Here is a 15,986-nt window from a genome sequence, read left to right as displayed (position 1 = left end):
ATAAAATACACAAAATAAAAAAAACAAAAAAACGGTTATTTCTTTAATTCATTTATCTAATTAAAAAAAAAAAGTAAAAAAATATTTTACGCTACACAATAATTTTTTAAATATATTGTGATTCGATATGCAATTTTCTTATCTATCATTATAAGAAAAGCTGTAATATATATGTTTACCTAATTAATCGTCCCTTCTCACTTTAATTGGCCTCTTTATGATATGAAGTCTTTTTATACTCTGCATATTATTTATAATATTGCAAGTATTTTTGATTTTTTTGAACATCCAGTTTTTAAAACATTCCATCATGAATGCCAATAGGTACCAACACAGCTGTAAACAATAGCAAATTGCGAGCTACTAATTTCCAGTCATTTGGTACTGCATATGGTGCTAAAACATCTGTTAATCTATGAATCTGAAAAAAAAATTTCCATTATGGATAAATAATCAATTGTAATTGCGTCATTAAAAAATTAAATTTCTTTTTTCTATAATACAAGAAATATTTTAAGAAAGTTACTTCATGACTGGCACAGATGAAAATAAACGATGTAACCAGCAGATTCAATACTGGGAATCTGGGTAATAACACAAGCACTCCATGTGAATCTGCTGCCAGCCATATGTGGCCTTGTGCAACTAACGTCTCTAAACTTATTCTACCCAATCCAGCTAAAAGTGCAGAGTGTTTTCCCCGTAATGCCAATGATGCATTTCGAAGAGCGATATATCCTATAATCTAAGAAAACAAAAAATAATATTGATATTATTACAAAATATCATAAAATATATATTATTATAAAATAATGAGAAAGTCAATAAACAGAAGAGAGAGAAAAATAGAAGATTAATTAATAATAAAGATAAATAATATAGAAGGTAAAATTTACCGGAATAAAAGCGACGTAAGAATGAATCTCCTCGCACTCTGATACAGAGTGGCACAAAATTGTGAAAGTAGTATATGCTATTAAGGAGATCAATGCCAGCACGGAGGATAATGCAGTGCCCGGAATATGGTCTAGCCTCTGAAGAGCGACGAGACCGGCTCCGAAAGTCAAACCCCAAACTACGCTGTATCTATCGACTCTCCAGCGAGACCACCATTCGCGAATGTCATCGTCAGTCGTCACGAATAACGCCTTCCAAGGCCTCGTGACGAAAACTTTCTCAAAAAATACCTGTGCTGATAAGATGGGTGTTATATTTTGAACGTATTCTTTAATAAAAGTCGTTCATTACCTCTGACATATATAGTATAGTAATTATCGACACAAGACCCAAGAGTTTCAAAGCGAAATACAGCAAAGCTCTTGGTCCATATTCCGCTAAACTTCCAGAATATATTCTAGGTGGTAGCCAGGCTAGAAAATAAATCACTAGAAACCAGAATGACACCAATGGTACAAAGTGGTAGAATTGATATGGCCTATTCATGCAAAGGCATAACGATACTGTCAATAAGTTTAATCTGAACATGACCTAAAACACAACATAATTATATATATTTTATTGTAAAAGAGCGTAAAACATAACTTTACATAACTTATGTAGATATTAACTTAAATTATAAGTTATATAATTTTTTGATACATACTCTAGCAAATCTGACAAGAGACACGTCGCCGGTTTGCCAAAAATAATAAAAGTGTCCATATCCGGATAGAAATAAGTAGGCAGAGTTAATTAATCTTAAGTACATATAAATTGGTAAAACATTTTTGGCACCAGTGACATGATATATGAGCACAACTGCTTGCATTAAGCCTCTCCATTCATCCGTTTGCTCTCTATTTAACACTCTTGGTCCTCTTTCACGATCTTCAGTGAAAAATAACCCAAGAGCTAAGATATATCCTAGTGGTAACCAGAAACTGAACTCACTGTAATATTTATTCTCTTTCATGAAGAAATTTGTTCTGCAAGTAAAAAAAAATAAGAAAATGGAGAATTATTTAAAATATATAATATATAAAATTATAAGTTCAATAAAAGCATATCATTACTTGCCTATCACATAAGTAGAAGTACGCTAATATAATAGAAAAGAGAGCCAATGATGTAATAAGAGTATAGAAATCTTGTATTTCAGGTTGCTTAATTTGAATGACTTCTGAAGCACCTGTCTCTTCTGTATCCTCCACTTCCTCAGTAGTAACATGAGAATAAGACACTTCAGAACGATACTTGCACATTTTTCTGTATAGCCATACTCCTCCTCCTACTGTTATACTGTAACAAATGATCACTTACTCTCTTTGGAAAGAAACTATATGGTATAGAACATACCAATAATAAATTAAATACTTAATTACAATAATGCAAGCGCAGATAGACTTAATAGCTGTAGAGTAGTTGCTGGTTCGGGATAACTGCAACAGCTTCCATCATCGAAATTCATATGATCATTGCAGTATGTGTTTAATAGTATTTGGACTTTATGATGAAGCGATAATGGACTTGCCAAATAACCATCTGGACTTTGTTCAAGAACACCCATACCGACTAGTTTACTACTTTGCCATATACGAGCCTCACTATGAGACAGTATCTGTGTACGATTACAGAGTATTTATTTATTTTTTTCTCTATACTTCGTCAATTATATTTCATCGATCTATTACCTTCTCGGCTGCTTTGTTGCACAAATTGATCTTTTTGTTGTCCAAACTCGACAATTGAGCAGGCAATCTTTCCTTGAGTATAGGATCCTGCAAGAGCCAGAGAAATCGAGATCCCTTCTTAGCCAGAAAGTCTACTGGCTGCACCAGGCGAATCAAACCCGTACTATATTCCGAGTAGAGTTGCGTATCACTATTATTGTTTGCAAGAATCACAGCTGCGGCAGAACCCGCGACAATTACACTAGGCACATCCGCTTGCTGAAATTAAATCAGATTATATATAAAAATTTTATCATTTCTCATGATCTCACATATATTTCTTCACTATATAATGTATAATGTGTTACCATCCAGTTTCTAAGGTTTGCTATCATAGAGTTGTCGAGTCGTGGTCGCCATAAGAACTGTACATTCAATTTGAGCTGCCCATCGTTAAAGCCCAAATCAGAGTTTTCCGGTAACTCCGTGAGATCCGATGCTTTGCCATCAATCACAAATTGCGAAACAAACGATTTATACAATTGCCTTACTCTAGCGTCGCCAGTGAATACAAAATAATTATGGTGGCCCATGAAAGCTAGATATCTCATACATCTTCTGCTGTCTCTATAAAAGAACACAAATCTTTTTTACTTATGGAAAAAAGTTAATCTCCAAAGCAAATTAAAGATAATAATCTTACGTTTGCGTATAATGATGCATCATGCAACCGTACGGTTGCCATTCTTTATCTCCTTTGTATCTACCTTCTGTCAATAACCATTTGCAAGAATCGCTACCTATGGAAAAAATTTTTACAGTAAATTATAACTAAAAAATAAAATATTTTGAGAAAATAAAAAAATTACTAAAAAAGTTGCAGAATTAAATTAAAATAATATCACTATTTTTGATAAATTATTCATCAAAAAAATTTATAAGAATTGTTTATCTCAAAACTTTGTATTATATGACAACATGAGATAAATAAATCAATAGTCAGATAAAACATCCAAGGCTTTTTTACCATAAATAACATGTATGACACCATGGTAAATAATAAAACAGATAACAAGCGCAGTAGCTAATTTTTTTGCACTTGCTACTGTTATAAGGCTAATAAAATGTTCCGCTGATGTCATGAAGGAATCTCTGACGCAGCTTACATCGACACTGCAACATAAAATGATATTTGTATAATCTTGCATTATATTTGTATCGATTTATATTACTTCTACTCAATTAAAATATAAAAATTTCCATATACCCGAATGTGTGCGATCCAATGTTTCTCACATGGGAAATCGTTGACAATTATCAAGCAATCAGCTGATAATAAAAATTATTCCAGCGATTCACGAAAAATTCATTTCGCCTTGGAATAAACCGGAATTATCATCGCGATTAAAAAGATTCTGTTGTTCTCGCTCAATAATACATCTATCGCAGACGCGAACGGCGAAAAATGACATGTATGAAAATACTATTCGGCACGATTCGCAATTAGTGCGGCAAAACAACGTCACGCCGCTGTGCCGGATAATGCGTCTGCCGATTGGTTCCCATTTTATCTACGCGGTGCAATCCCTACAATCACGCCTCTACGAGGTGAATCACAGAGTGAATGACGACGTGCAGGGTGCAGGTCAGGTCGAGAACCGCTGCCCTTCGGACTGCGCTTCCTGCACTCGAAAACGAGACGAGACGCGCAGTTTCGCGTTCGCGGAACAAGGAGAGAAATGGGGCAAGGGGCAAGAAAGTGCGCGCAGAGAACATAAGGGGGGACCTATTTAAAGGGCGTTCCGCACCTATCTTTACGCAGCGCTGATTGGCGGCTGCCTTCACACGGTTCCGTGACATTTGCGCGACTTCGCGTATCTGCCTTGTAGTACATATACATATACGTACGTACGTATACATATGTGTAGTACCGTCATATGATTTCGTCAATCGGTGTTACGCGAAATTGACAAATTGTCAGTGCACGCCAATTGTCATCGCTGTCAAGCTGTCATTCGTCGTGGCCCTGTTTCCCGTATAACGTATGCGAGCGAGTGCGAACGGCGAGAAAACGCGCCAGGTTTTGACAACGCGGAGGTTCTACTACGTGCCACGAGAAAATGTCACTTTTTGGGGTAGGCAACCCCTTTTCCACGCCAGTAGGGCAGAAGATCGGTAAGTCTGTTTTGTTTTATTTACGTACGTTTCATTTACATCGCAGGTTAAATTACGTCGAACGTATTTATATCTCTTCTTTACGAGTGTCAGTTGCCGTATTTGACATTAATTGAGAACCTACATACTCCTACAAACACGACTCTACATATTTTTTTCTTATTCTTACGGATTAATTTAACTGTAAATAAGAGCGTTGTTTACGTACCGATAATACTCTAGATAAGCAGTGAGTCTTACTTTTGTCTCGCACCTTCAATATTTCTCTTGTCATTTCAGAGTCTGCTACAGATGGTAGCTTACCAAGCGAGAATTGGACGCTTAACATGGAAATATGTGACATTATAAATGAAACCGAGGATGGACCGAAAGACGCAATTAAAGCGATCAAACGCAGGCTCAATCAGGCGGCTGGCAAAAATTATACTATAGTCATGTATACGCTTACCGTTAGTATTAAACTGTAATGATAGAATCATATCGGATATGGTAAAGTTTGCTTTACATAATATTGTGTAACTCAATGTAAGATATGTTAATCGTGCATGTATCTTTATAACATAATGTTGCAAATGATATAATTAGGCATCATTGACATTTTTGACCTTTGATCAATTTATACAATTAGTGTCAATTAGATCAGTATTGTCTGTATTGTCATATCTATGACAAATATAAGAGTATCATTAATCAAACTATTCTAAATTTTGCAATCACATATTATAATACTGTGAATATGAATGTATTTATTACATAATTATATAAATAATCATATGATTCTGTATGTAACAGGTATTGGAGACATGTGTTAAGAATTGTGGAAAACGCTTTCACACTCTTGCTTGTTCAAGAGAATTTGTGCAGGACCTAGTTAAATTAATCGGTCCCAAAAACGAACCACCAACTGCGGTTCAAGAGAAAGTTCTAAGTTTGATCCAAACATGGGCAGATACATTCCGTCATCAGCCGCACACTCAAGGCGTCGTGCAAGCTTATCAAGAATTGAAGATAAAAGGCATACAGTTTCCCATGACTGATTTGGATGCTATGGCGCCAATTATCACGCCAGAAAGAGTGAGAGACGTCTTCTATTTAAATAAAATACAGACCATTCGTTCGTTTTATCAAATTAAAAATTACTTTTCTTTTTTGAAATAATTTTTTTGCAGAGTGTACCTGAAACAGAGCAAATTCCAGCAAGTCTGACTACATGCGAGCAACCTGCCTCTTTGGGAACACATTTACCCCCTCAAACATCGCAATCTATTGGTCAGTTAAATCAGTTGAATGAACAGCAGCTGGCCAAGTTACAAAGCGAGCTTGATGTCGTTCAAGGAAACATGCGTGTATTATCGGAAATGTTGGCGCACTTTACAAGCCCTGATCAAAGTAGTAAACAGCAACCAGATTCTGTGGATCTTGAACTATTAAATGTATAAATATGCATTTTTTAAATTTCAAGTTTTGTTTATAGAATTTTATATAATTTAATTTTTTTCACATATATATATATCTTACTTTGTGAGATTATATTTTTATAACTCACAGAGTATGTAAGCTTATATAATACATTAAAATAATTATTCGCAGGAACTTCATTCAACATGTAAGGCAATGCAAGAGCGTGTTGTCGATTTAATCGGTAAATTGGCTCACGACGAAATGACAGCAGAATTGTTACGCATTAACGATGAATTAAATAATCTATTTCTTCGTTATTCACGTTATACGAAAAATAAAGCGCAAGTGCCGGCGAGCACTATATTAGCTCAGGCAATCGGACATCCACCGAATCCCGAATCGGCTCCATCTCTTACTAAACGAGAAGCGGAATCGCTCATAGATTTGTCTGACGATGTGCAGGATTTGACAAAACAGATGAGCGAACTCGGTAAGCATCAAAATTAAAACAATTTAATGTAAAATTGAATAATATAAAATGGTGCTAAACTAAACATTCTATAAAGTTATATTTATATAATTTGCTCATATATTTTCTATATCATGTGTGCTATAACTTCTTTTTTTTTTATATTATTCTGTTGTATTTTGTTTCAAATAATAGGTGCAGCTGAAGATGTGGATAAAAACAAAATGGACCAAAAGAAGAAAAAAGAAGGAGATAATGATGAGTTTGATATGTTTGCACAATCGCGCAATGCAACATATGAAACAACAAAGAATAGGTATTATATTTTATTTTGTTGTATAATTAAAATTTCGTTATTTTTGTAATAGCACAGGAGATTGTTTTAATGAAATTGTAATTATGTTAATAGAACAATATTTCTATATATAGAGTTCAATATTTCTATAAGAGATATACTTTTAAATCTCAAGAAAACTTATAAAAATTATATAGTAAAAAATAACGTTATGTAACAAAATGTATTAGGAAACAAAAAATAATTTTAATTTTTTTGTGCTACATGATTATTTAAAAAAGTATGAGTAAAAATGACAAGAAAATACGAGAATTATATTGCATATTTAATAATTTCAAAACATACACAAATCACATTATAAATTTGCTTCACAATATATGTGTATATGTATATCATAAAATAAATTCATAGATTAATTTGAATCAAAATAATTTAATATTTTCAAACTTACAGTGGCAGCAAATACGAGGATAACTTGGAGCAGGTGAGAGGAGGTAGCCTAAGTACGGCAATTCTCAACCGCAATAACCCTAAGTTACCCCAGCAGACTGCTACTAGCGCTAGTGTGCGTAACATTCTCTTTCCTCCTTAATCTAATTCTTTAGCTAAATTATATTAGCTAAAATTAATCATTATTCATCTAGAATCATACAAAAAATTATTCCTTTTTATAAAATATGATTTAACATAAATATTCAAGTTCTACAATTCATGTTTGATGTTGACTTTAAATGTAATAAGTGTTGTTAATACTCAATACGATAGTCTCTATGCTCAGGTATCTAGGTATCAATTTGTTATCTGCAATGATTGATAATAGCCAAGTACATGATATTCACTATAAATGTGATATTCTTGGAAATATTCAAAATAATAAAGTATCTGACAATGAGTATTGACAGCACTATTATAAATCTCTTATAAGGCAACTTCGGATATTACAGATAGTACTTTAAATTATTTAATAACAGGGATAAATTAGGATGTTTGTTAATCAGATTTATAAATAGATTTATTAAAGCAATAAAGTTTTTAAAATTTGTGCGAAATTGCCTTAAGTAGAGATAATAGATAAATATAGAGAAACATACAGGCTAAAAGGGATCAAGGTACAGTAACTTAGTGAATCTTGCTTGTACATGTTAAATATTCGTTATCACAATTGCACATTGCTTCTGAAGGCATAAAAATTCTTAATTTTGATTATGTTACTGTTTTGTTTGCATCAACATTAATGTTTATATTGTTTATATTTTTTTTTTTTGTGTGATTTTGTTCAATGTTTGTGTTTGTTTTTCAATAATCAGCCGAACGTGGAATCTGAATTCAATGAAATGGCAGCCTGGTTAGATCGCACAGTAAGTATCGTAAAAGGCGTAAAAATGAATTTTTTTATAATTGTTGAGAGCAGGCCACAAATCTTCATAACACATAAGAGATTACGTGTCACATTTCTTTTTTTGCAATTAGATTTCGTAAGAAAACCATTGTCTAATAGGCATAATTTCTATTGCAGCCTGGAGCCCAAGGCGATCAGGAATCTTTGACATCGTCGGAATTCGAGCGTTTCTTAGCAGAACGTGCGGCCGCGGCTGAAGCTTTGCCGACTCTCCCTACAGCGACAACTGCCACCTCGAACTCTTCGACCAGCGGTAATCAGAATATTCAGCGCCAAATTAACAAGGATCAAGACAAATCTTTATTCGCTCTTTAAGTACCTTGGAACTCTCTGTTGTAAAAACATGGAAGGCTAAACTTTCACTGGGACTGTCGTGCTAAGTTTAAACGGCACGTATGATTTTCCGATTACATCACCGCTCCTGGCTGTATCACCGATAATTTGAAGTATCGATTTGTATTTTTAACATTAGGAGCTGGAATAAGATATAGAACATACACAAAGGCATGGGAGATAAAGTACATACAGGAGAAAAAAATGCTTTGTGCTTGTACGTACTTAATAAGGTAACTGATATACTATACAATCATGTTTGAGATATTATTTCTGTTATAAAATTGTGGTCGTAAATATGGATAAGTTGCTTCAAAGTTGTGACTATTATTATGTGAATGATAGCATGTTAAGGATTAATTTGTTTGTACATAAGCGACAATATGCGTCCATGAAAATTTACGGAGATCCGAATAGATCTCTACGATAAATTTTGCCTGATTGAATCAGAATAAGATCGCATTTAGATCAACTTTCCGAACTGATGCATGGATATTCGGACAGACGTCCACAATTGAATATAATCGATCTTATCTATATATTGACAAACTATTTTTCTATGTTGAAGTAAATTTTGTCTCAGCTGTTTGACATTCTATACAAAGGTACACACATACACATTCTACAGAGTTATTATTATTATATTTACTATTATAATTCCTACTATTGTAGAGAATATTAATAACTTATTAATATATAAATTTTAGAAGCATGAATTTATTATTACTGCTAGTATCCATTAATCCAGTTATGTAATATTATAATATTATATTATATAAAATGATTAATATATTCTCTGGAATTATTGTAAATGCAGCAGTAACATTGGTAACCAGAGATCTTTTTTTCATATCCTATGTTACAGCTCTCGAGAAAAAGTGATACCTTAGCTTTATCCATCAGAATTTTATTATTTATCCCAACAATTCAATATTGTTAACTTTTTAAGTTTATTTGCTTATGTTTCTATACTGTATTTATGCATACTTAGGGCGAATAGAGGTTAAAAAAAAAAAGAAAAAAGTACACCTGCGGTGCCTGTATTGACTGAACTCGCAGTTAATAAGGATATAATATGTACTCTTCACTTATGCAGAAAATAAAACTGTGCATCATAACCAAATCTTTCGTCTCTATCTCTCTATATTTTCTATATAAGTATATATTTTTTCAAATATCAAAATTTTTCTTTTCTTTTATATTTTTATTATATTATATATTTTATTATATATTATAAATTATATAATATAAATTTTATATTATATATTTTATTATATATTATAAATTATATAATATAAATTTTATATTATAATGTGAAAAATACAATTACTCTCATGTGTTTAATTTATTCTCGATATAGAATACATTTTTTATGTATTAAAAATAGTTTTCTTTAATTAATTAAAAATTTATTAGAGAGAGATAATCACACACAATTAAATGTAAAGAGATTAAAGGAAATATCATTATTTCCTAAAAGTTTATTTTTTTTTTTTTTTTTTTCAGAAAAAAAAAGATGTTTACATACCTTATCATAATAAGGAACAAGAATACACAATCCCCTGATAAGGTGCTGATAAGCGAGTATCGATATATCATATTTTTGTGCGCGCGCGTGTGCGATATCGGAGCGATATTCCTCCCCCCACCTCCTTCGTTCAGAGTTCAGATGAACCAAGTTCATCACGATGAGCAGCACCAGTCTTCGGTGATTTCGTAAGCGCGTGTCGTGGTGGTAAGCCGGGGCCGGGAATATCGCCGGAGCCGCTTGCCTCCGCTTGCTATCGGTGCACAAAAGTTTGTTGCAACTTGCAACGACTCGTTCGCGGATGATCTGGGCATCGGGCACGCGAGAGAAGGTTCCCGCACGCATCCGAGGATCATGTATACCGTGTCGAAGGGACCTAGCAAGATCGTAGCGAAAACACGACGAGGTACTTGATTCTGGATTTTTCTCGCGACGTCTCGCGGTATCGAGGTTCAGTGTCCATGGAAAAAAAAAAAAAGACCTACTCTTGAATTCTTGTGAAATTTTCGTCGCTTTTCGCAGGGATCAGTCAGAAACTCGAGAGGCTGGAAACTCTACGCGACATGACGAGGAAGGCCGATCCCGAGGACGACCACGAGATCACCCGGTGAGAGATATAGAGAGAGAGAGAGAGAGAGAGAGAGAGAGAGAGAGAGAGAGAGAGAGAGAGAGAGAGAGAGAGAGAGAGAGAACGATAGATCTTGGCTCCCTTTTCCGAACACTGCGTTTTCCATGCGTTCCTTCCCCTCTTTCCCTCTCCCCCTGCGCGCCGCGCATTACGCAATTCATCGTATGAATCTCTCAGAAGTCAAATTAATCAACTTTGTTTTTTATAAATTTTTTTAATTTCAAAACAATTAATGCTCGAGAATTGTAAAATTTACAAACAATAGTCGAGTTTGGCTTCTCTGAGAGGCCTCGTGTTGCGACGTGAAGTTTTATATTATCTATTATATTATAATTTATGCGATATCATAATTTATGTGACACTCGTATAAATTTCTCATATTTATCTTATGCAACACAATGCGGAAGCCAATTATTAAAAATTTGTACAACGCGATTAAAATTTTTTTTTTTAACATGCTAGAGCATGTGATGTAATAAGAAAGAAATGATATAATGATATAATAAGAAAAGAAATCCTTATAATCGTTCATATGGATCATTTTTAAATGTGCTCGTAAAAATGCTTGTAAATTAATTTTTTTTAAATAAAAAATTTTTTATTACATCATATGCTAGCGTGTGTAAAGCACGTTTTGTAACTAATCACGTAAAACGCAAACATTATTTATAGATCACTCTAATATATTTACATTACATGACAAATAACTTTAACAATCCATCATATATTATGTTATATAAGATTGTAAGTGTGTGTAATAACGCGTGACCAAAAAAAATTATTTGCTTCATTATTATCTATAATAAGGTTTCTATTCATATATTTCACGCTCACACAGTAATGTACCAAAACCGGTCTTCCTTATGAATGGAAAATCAAAGCTCATCTCACAGCGACATCAGATGCAAGAAAATATCTCACCGCAGCACATGGAACTTATCTTATTTATTCAACAATGTAGGTAGAAAAGTATTTTGCAAGTTTGAGATAGATAGTTGTTTTCTCGAACGTGAAGTATAAAATGAATAGACTAAATAAAGTGTGTTAGAGAAAAATTGTGTGAACTTTGCGAGAGAGGCTCAGTGTGAAATTCGTAGTTCCAAAAGAAAATAAAAGTCTTACATATTTATCCATGTGATATTATATATTTTCTCTCTAAAATGGAATCAAATTTTTATTATTTTTTTTAATAGCATGGAATCAAGTTAGTACGTTGCAAAGATGCGAGTGTTGCAATGGCACAGAATGTACAGAACTTTGCAGTAAGTAATAATAATATGGCAGATCGAAATTAGATAATGATTTGCAATCACAGTATTATGTGTCTTTTTCATCGCGTACACATACACACATCTACATGTATTTTTATATTTAAAATCATTTTTTTAAACTGCAATCAACATATATATACTAAAAAATTTTATTTTATATTTTTTTACTTATTTTTTTCACGAACAGAGTCATTCCGTCTCTGTTATATTACGATTTTTTGTTACATTACGATTCTCTATATATAAATATTTCTTAAGGAAAAACATTCTAATATTTTGCAATATATGTATGTAATGTTTTTCTTGCTACAGATCCTAATTCGATAGTATATTACAATGATGATAAACCAAATGATAGTCTTCAAGGTAAGTAATAATATCACCATTAACAATTCTATTTTTTTATACAAGTTAATACGTTGCAAAATTAATTAACATCCTTGTTTCTCATTATAGTTGCAATAATTAACTGTACTGTAAAATCCTGAAAGTTGCTACAGTATGAATAAATTATTTCAGACTTTAAACCATTTGATTTGGAATCTTGGTGGGGCAAACGATTGTTTAACAACATCACGAAGTCGCTCTGAGACATTCAAAAAACGATTCCCTAAGGATGTACTTGAAAGTAGTCTGTAATTGGGCAACTGGTACATTACACAAATTAGCCAGTGTCGCGTTTTAAGTCTGATCGGGTCTGAAAATTGGAATATAACAGAGTAGTTTAAATATAAATCACTCGGACGAAAGTTCAAGGTACTATATCGAATCTTGTCAAATTAACTGTTAATATATCGCTCGAGTCGTGTGTAAGACTACGCTCGAATCACGATCGCGTCGCACTTATTTGTTACAAAAGAAACAAAAAAGCAATAAATTAGTTATATCCGCGAGCTTCGAGAATGCACACGCGTATGCAATAGTAACAAATATCATTAGTGATTATATAAAATTGTTCACTATTATTGTTTATGCATTTGTTAACGATTTTCCTACAGAATATAGATAACTCTTTTTTGTTGCTCTATTGAATTAGAATTGCTCAATTTTAATAGCGCATGGAGAATGTTTAACATTCTTGTATGTACAGAGAGCTCCGAGAAGCAGCAGCAACAAAGTTTTGCGCACCTTTCGGTAGACAATAAGTAGTAATAACGCAATATATGCGAATGCAAACGTCCCATCATGTTAGAGAAGATATACTGAGTTTTTTTTTCATTAGATTTAAAAAAAAAACACAAGCAACCGAAGCCCCGAGGACGTCACACAGTGTATACCAATGCATATACCAAAATAGTTCAATACGAGCGAAGACCCCGTGCTGTGCGGTATGAATCCTGCGTGAGGTTGATGAATTTTTTAATCCTAGAAAAAATGGCTGTACATATTGCATGCAATGATATTGCATGACAACGTTACGGGTTACTGTTACGATTGTGTCTGAATATACTTTCATGTATGAGCAAGGATTTTTAGCATAAATTCGTAGACTGATAATATGTAAGAAAATTGTCATATTGTTATTCGCTGAGTCACATTGTTATTCGCGTTAGCTCGCAGTTAGAAAAATAGAAATTATATATTACAGAGTTTGCCCATCGAATTGTTATATTATGGCAGATTAAATTGTCTCTTTCTCACATTATTACGTACTTGTCGAGCAACTATATATGTGTATAATCGGGTTTCCGATTAGCGACAATTTAAATGCCATAAATATCAACGCGTCCGACAAAGCAAAGCTCGCAGGAGTAGTCGTGATGTAGCGTAATAAATCAAATTCGGCCACGCGCGGCTGAATTACACACGATCATGAATAAATAGCTCTTTATACACGCTATATTATTTTTCGTTTTTTTTTTATCCATTGTTTCTCCATTGACATCCATGTGATCTCCTATCGTGCGTTCTTATAAGGCAAATCAATATTAATAGATATTTAAATAAAAATATACAGATACACAAACGAAATTTATATATAATTATATTTAATATATTTAATATTGCAAAGAAAATTTACATTGCGTTAGATTTTCTCTTTTATTGTAAACTTCCATTATTTCTAAATTAAAACTTTATAATTTTTAAATTTATGGATTAAGTATTCATACAATAATTATCTTTATTTTTAATATTTTTCATGAAACACTCCAATATGTGATATTTGAAATATAATATCAATGTGAATATTTTGTAATTATTGACAAAAATGTCATTGTACAGAATTAGATCAAATAGTGTTTATTTAATCCAATTCTATATAATGCATATAAATATATAATTTTTATATATTTTTTTCTTTGACAAACGTACTAGTAACATTTTTAAAAAATAATTTTAAAATGTGAATAAAATAATTTATTCTGAGATGTATAAAAAATACTATGGATTAAAACTGACCCAATATGCGTGTAGTTGTCACTCACTATTCAAAGAATAATATTCCTTAATATTCATCTTTCTACCAAGTAAGTAAACGTTTTTAGTATGTTGAAAAAGATGGTTATAATTTTCTTAGAATCCTCATGTAATCCGAAAACAATAACTGTGTTCCTTCCAATTAGGACAGAGATCAGTTTTTGAGACCTGATATGTGAAAGAGATAATTCAATATAATCTTGTAAATAATTACAAGTTAAAAAATATATTAGAAACTTTGTACTTGTAATTGGAAACTACATGTAACTAGTTTTGTAAATTTGTCAAACTTATTTTGAAATTATTCTAAGAATTTCATTTTAAAATGCTGTTGCAATACCTTATATACATCCTTTTTATTCAAAGTCTTATCAGTCTTATCAGTCAAGTGATGAATAATTTTCTGCATACTGGCAATCCTTGAATTTCTTCGCTTCAATTGTTGTTTCAGTATTTTTACTTTATTCCGCAAGTACAATAAATTTTTGCGGTCCTCAAAATATGTACACGATGTCTGAACAGAAACATGCATACTTCTTTCTGTGCTCATACTCTGAAATATATATCATTTGATAATAAATTAATAAATTAGAATTTTTATATATACACTGGAACCTCTTAATCATGCATGGTTCGGAACTGTGAAGATAATAGCTAGGTTATCCCCATCTCACTTCCAAATCTAAAAATAGATTTATATAATTAAATTCTAAACACAAACCTTATCCAATATATTCATTTGATTTTCACATATGTTATCTATGCAAACTTCTTCTAACATATCAACTGTTTCTCTGGAAATATCCATCTTCTGAAAAAAAAAAAAAAAAAAAAAAATATATATATATAATTAAGTATAAATAATTACTCAACACTAAGACTAGCTAAATAAATGATAAAGAAAAAGCTTACATGAAGAGTGTCTCCAAAAATAGAAGGAATTGCATCTTTTTTTAATCTTTTCACCACACAATGTTCTTCAAAAGACTTTGTGGTAAAATGTGCACTACAAATGCGTTTTGCAGGTGTCACTTTTATGTCTCGTAATTCATCGATTAACATCCATTGTGCAAATCTTGCTTCATCTTTCAAAGGAAATCTGTCAATCACATAACGTATATATATAGTTACTTAATTCCTTTAATGTATGTAAATCTATATTTGCGTATATATTTTACTTGTGATAGGTTATGTTGCTATTTGGCTGCCAAATATTCTTGCAACCTACGACGCAACAACTCTTCACCATAATTATATTCTGATATAATAATTATTTTAATATTTTCTCACTCTCACTTTTCATTCCTTTTTTTTAATATCGTCGATATGCGTGAAAGAATCGAAACTTGTCCAAGCTTGTCACTGAATTTACGCAAATTCTGAAACTATTTGGTCTGTTATTGAAACCATCTGGTCAACGAAATCTCTTCTGACTTCTGACTTCTGACACAAGTGATGTC

General features: G+C 32.4%; 4 protein-coding genes across 9 annotated transcripts; 2 read left to right on the top strand and 2 right to left on the bottom strand.

Moving 5' to 3' along the window:
• Window positions 1-4: 4 nt before the first annotated feature.
• LOC145939657 (N-acetylneuraminate (7)9-O-acetyltransferase) lies at window positions 5-4,201 on the bottom strand. The gene is made up of 12 exons (XM_083044126.1): window positions 3,877-4,201; window positions 3,637-3,782; window positions 3,313-3,409; window positions 2,978-3,236; window positions 2,631-2,888; window positions 2,322-2,557; window positions 2,017-2,238; window positions 1,604-1,925; window positions 1,249-1,488; window positions 897-1,187; window positions 527-745; window positions 5-421 (listed from the first exon to the last, which is right to left on the bottom strand). The coding sequence occupies exons 2-12, from the start codon at window positions 3,749-3,751 to the stop codon at window positions 296-298; spliced, it is 2,385 nt and encodes a 794-aa protein (XP_082900252.1). The 5' UTR covers window positions 3,752-3,782; window positions 3,877-4,201; the 3' UTR covers window positions 5-295.
• A 264-nt stretch (window positions 4,202-4,465) lies between these two features.
• Window positions 4,466-9,804, top strand: LOC145939659 (TOM1-like protein 2). 5 transcript variants are annotated; one of them, XR_014425861.1, is made up of 10 exons: window positions 4,466-4,784; window positions 5,064-5,233; window positions 5,577-5,858; window positions 5,954-6,217; window positions 6,375-6,675; window positions 6,850-6,970; window positions 7,403-7,514; window positions 8,257-8,307; window positions 8,466-8,737; window positions 8,821-9,804. XR_014425861.1 is itself a non-coding variant. In XM_083044131.1 (9 exons), the coding sequence occupies exons 1-9, from the start codon at window positions 4,730-4,732 to the stop codon at window positions 8,661-8,663; spliced, it is 1,473 nt and encodes a 490-aa protein (XP_082900257.1). In that variant the 5' UTR covers window positions 4,466-4,729; the 3' UTR covers window positions 8,664-9,804. The 5 variants fall into 5 exon arrangements, 4 of the variants coding, with proteins under 4 accessions (XP_082900257.1, XP_082900255.1, XP_082900258.1 ...); XM_083044131.1 differs by having other exon boundaries at window positions 7,403-7,433; window positions 8,466-9,804; XM_083044129.1 differs by having other exon boundaries at window positions 8,466-9,804.
• Window positions 9,805-10,386: 582 nt separating this feature from the next.
• Window positions 10,387-13,936, top strand: LOC145939665 (MAPK regulated corepressor interacting protein 2). Its single transcript, XM_083044141.1, has 6 exons — window positions 10,387-10,615; window positions 10,732-10,816; window positions 11,676-11,794; window positions 12,031-12,099; window positions 12,421-12,474; window positions 12,628-13,936. The coding sequence occupies exons 1-6, from the start codon at window positions 10,564-10,566 to the stop codon at window positions 12,696-12,698; spliced, it is 450 nt and encodes a 149-aa protein (XP_082900267.1). The 5' UTR covers window positions 10,387-10,563; the 3' UTR covers window positions 12,699-13,936.
• A 115-nt stretch (window positions 13,937-14,051) lies between these two features.
• On the bottom strand, window positions 14,052-15,960 carry LOC145939663 (THAP domain-containing protein 1-like). Of its 2 annotated transcripts, none has more exons than XM_083044138.1 (5): window positions 15,823-15,960; window positions 15,439-15,625; window positions 15,248-15,337; window positions 14,867-15,079; window positions 14,052-14,694 (listed from the first exon to the last, which is right to left on the bottom strand). In XM_083044138.1, exons 2-5 carry the CDS (start codon window positions 15,586-15,588, stop codon window positions 14,632-14,634), a joined length of 516 nt encoding a protein of 171 aa, XP_082900264.1. In that variant the 5' UTR covers window positions 15,589-15,625; window positions 15,823-15,960; the 3' UTR covers window positions 14,052-14,631. The 2 variants fall into 2 exon arrangements, with proteins under 2 accessions (XP_082900264.1, XP_082900263.1); XM_083044137.1 differs by having other exon boundaries at window positions 15,705-15,843.
• Between the last annotated feature and the right edge of the window lie 26 nt (window positions 15,961-15,986).

Source organism: Prenolepis imparis, unplaced genomic scaffold, assembly GCF_030444845.1.
Source record: "Prenolepis imparis isolate NDT839.2.m4 unplaced genomic scaffold, iyPreImpa1.0 SCAF_8, whole genome shotgun sequence".
Classification (NCBI taxonomy): Eukaryota; Metazoa; Arthropoda; class Insecta; order Hymenoptera; family Formicidae; genus Prenolepis; species Prenolepis imparis.
Note: the sequence above shows the minus strand (reverse complement) of the source record. Positions and strands in the feature narration are given on the sequence as shown.

Bases quoted from the DNA above. Each gene is read 5' to 3' on its own strand.
- LOC145939657 (XM_083044126.1), bottom strand. From the start codon at position 3,751: ATGACATCAGCGGAACATTTTATTAGCCTTATAACAGTAGCAAGTGCA. The intron at 2,239-2,321 runs GTAATTAAGTAT...CATTTGTTACAG, and splicing joins CTATCTGCGCTTGCATTATT to TATAACAGTAGGAGGAGGAG. The intron at 1,188-1,248 runs GTAATGAACGAC...TTATCAGCACAG, and splicing joins CTATACTATATATGTCAGAG to GTATTTTTTGAGAAAGTTTT.
- LOC145939659 (XM_083044129.1), top strand. From the start codon at position 4,730: ATGTCACTTTTTGGGGTAGGCAACCCCTTTTCCACGCCAGTAGGGCAG. The intron at 5,234-5,576 runs GTTAGTATTAAA...TGTATGTAACAG, and splicing joins TAGTCATGTATACGCTTACC to GTATTGGAGACATGTGTTAA. The intron at 6,676-6,849 runs GTAAGCATCAAA...TTCAAATAATAG, and splicing joins AAAACAGATGAGCGAACTCG to GTGCAGCTGAAGATGTGGAT.
- LOC145939665 (XM_083044141.1), top strand. From the start codon at position 10,564: ATGTATACCGTGTCGAAGGGACCTAGCAAGATCGTAGCGAAAACACGA. The intron at 10,616-10,731 runs GTACTTGATTCT...CGCTTTTCGCAG, and splicing joins CGTAGCGAAAACACGACGAG to GGATCAGTCAGAAACTCGAG. The intron at 11,795-12,030 runs GTAGGTAGAAAA...TTTTTTTAATAG, and splicing joins TATCTTATTTATTCAACAAT to CATGGAATCAAGTTAGTACG.
- LOC145939663 (XM_083044137.1), bottom strand. From the start codon at position 15,775: ATGGTGAAGAGTTGTTGCGTCGTAGGTTGCAAGAATATTTGGCAGCCA. The intron at 15,626-15,704 runs GTAAAATATATA...TGTGATTGACAG, and splicing joins AGCAACATAACCTATCACAA to ATTTCCTTTGAAAGATGAAG. The intron at 14,695-14,866 runs GTATTGCAACAG...TTCACATATCAG, and splicing joins ATAAAAAGGATGTATATAAG to GTCTCAAAAACTGATCTCTG.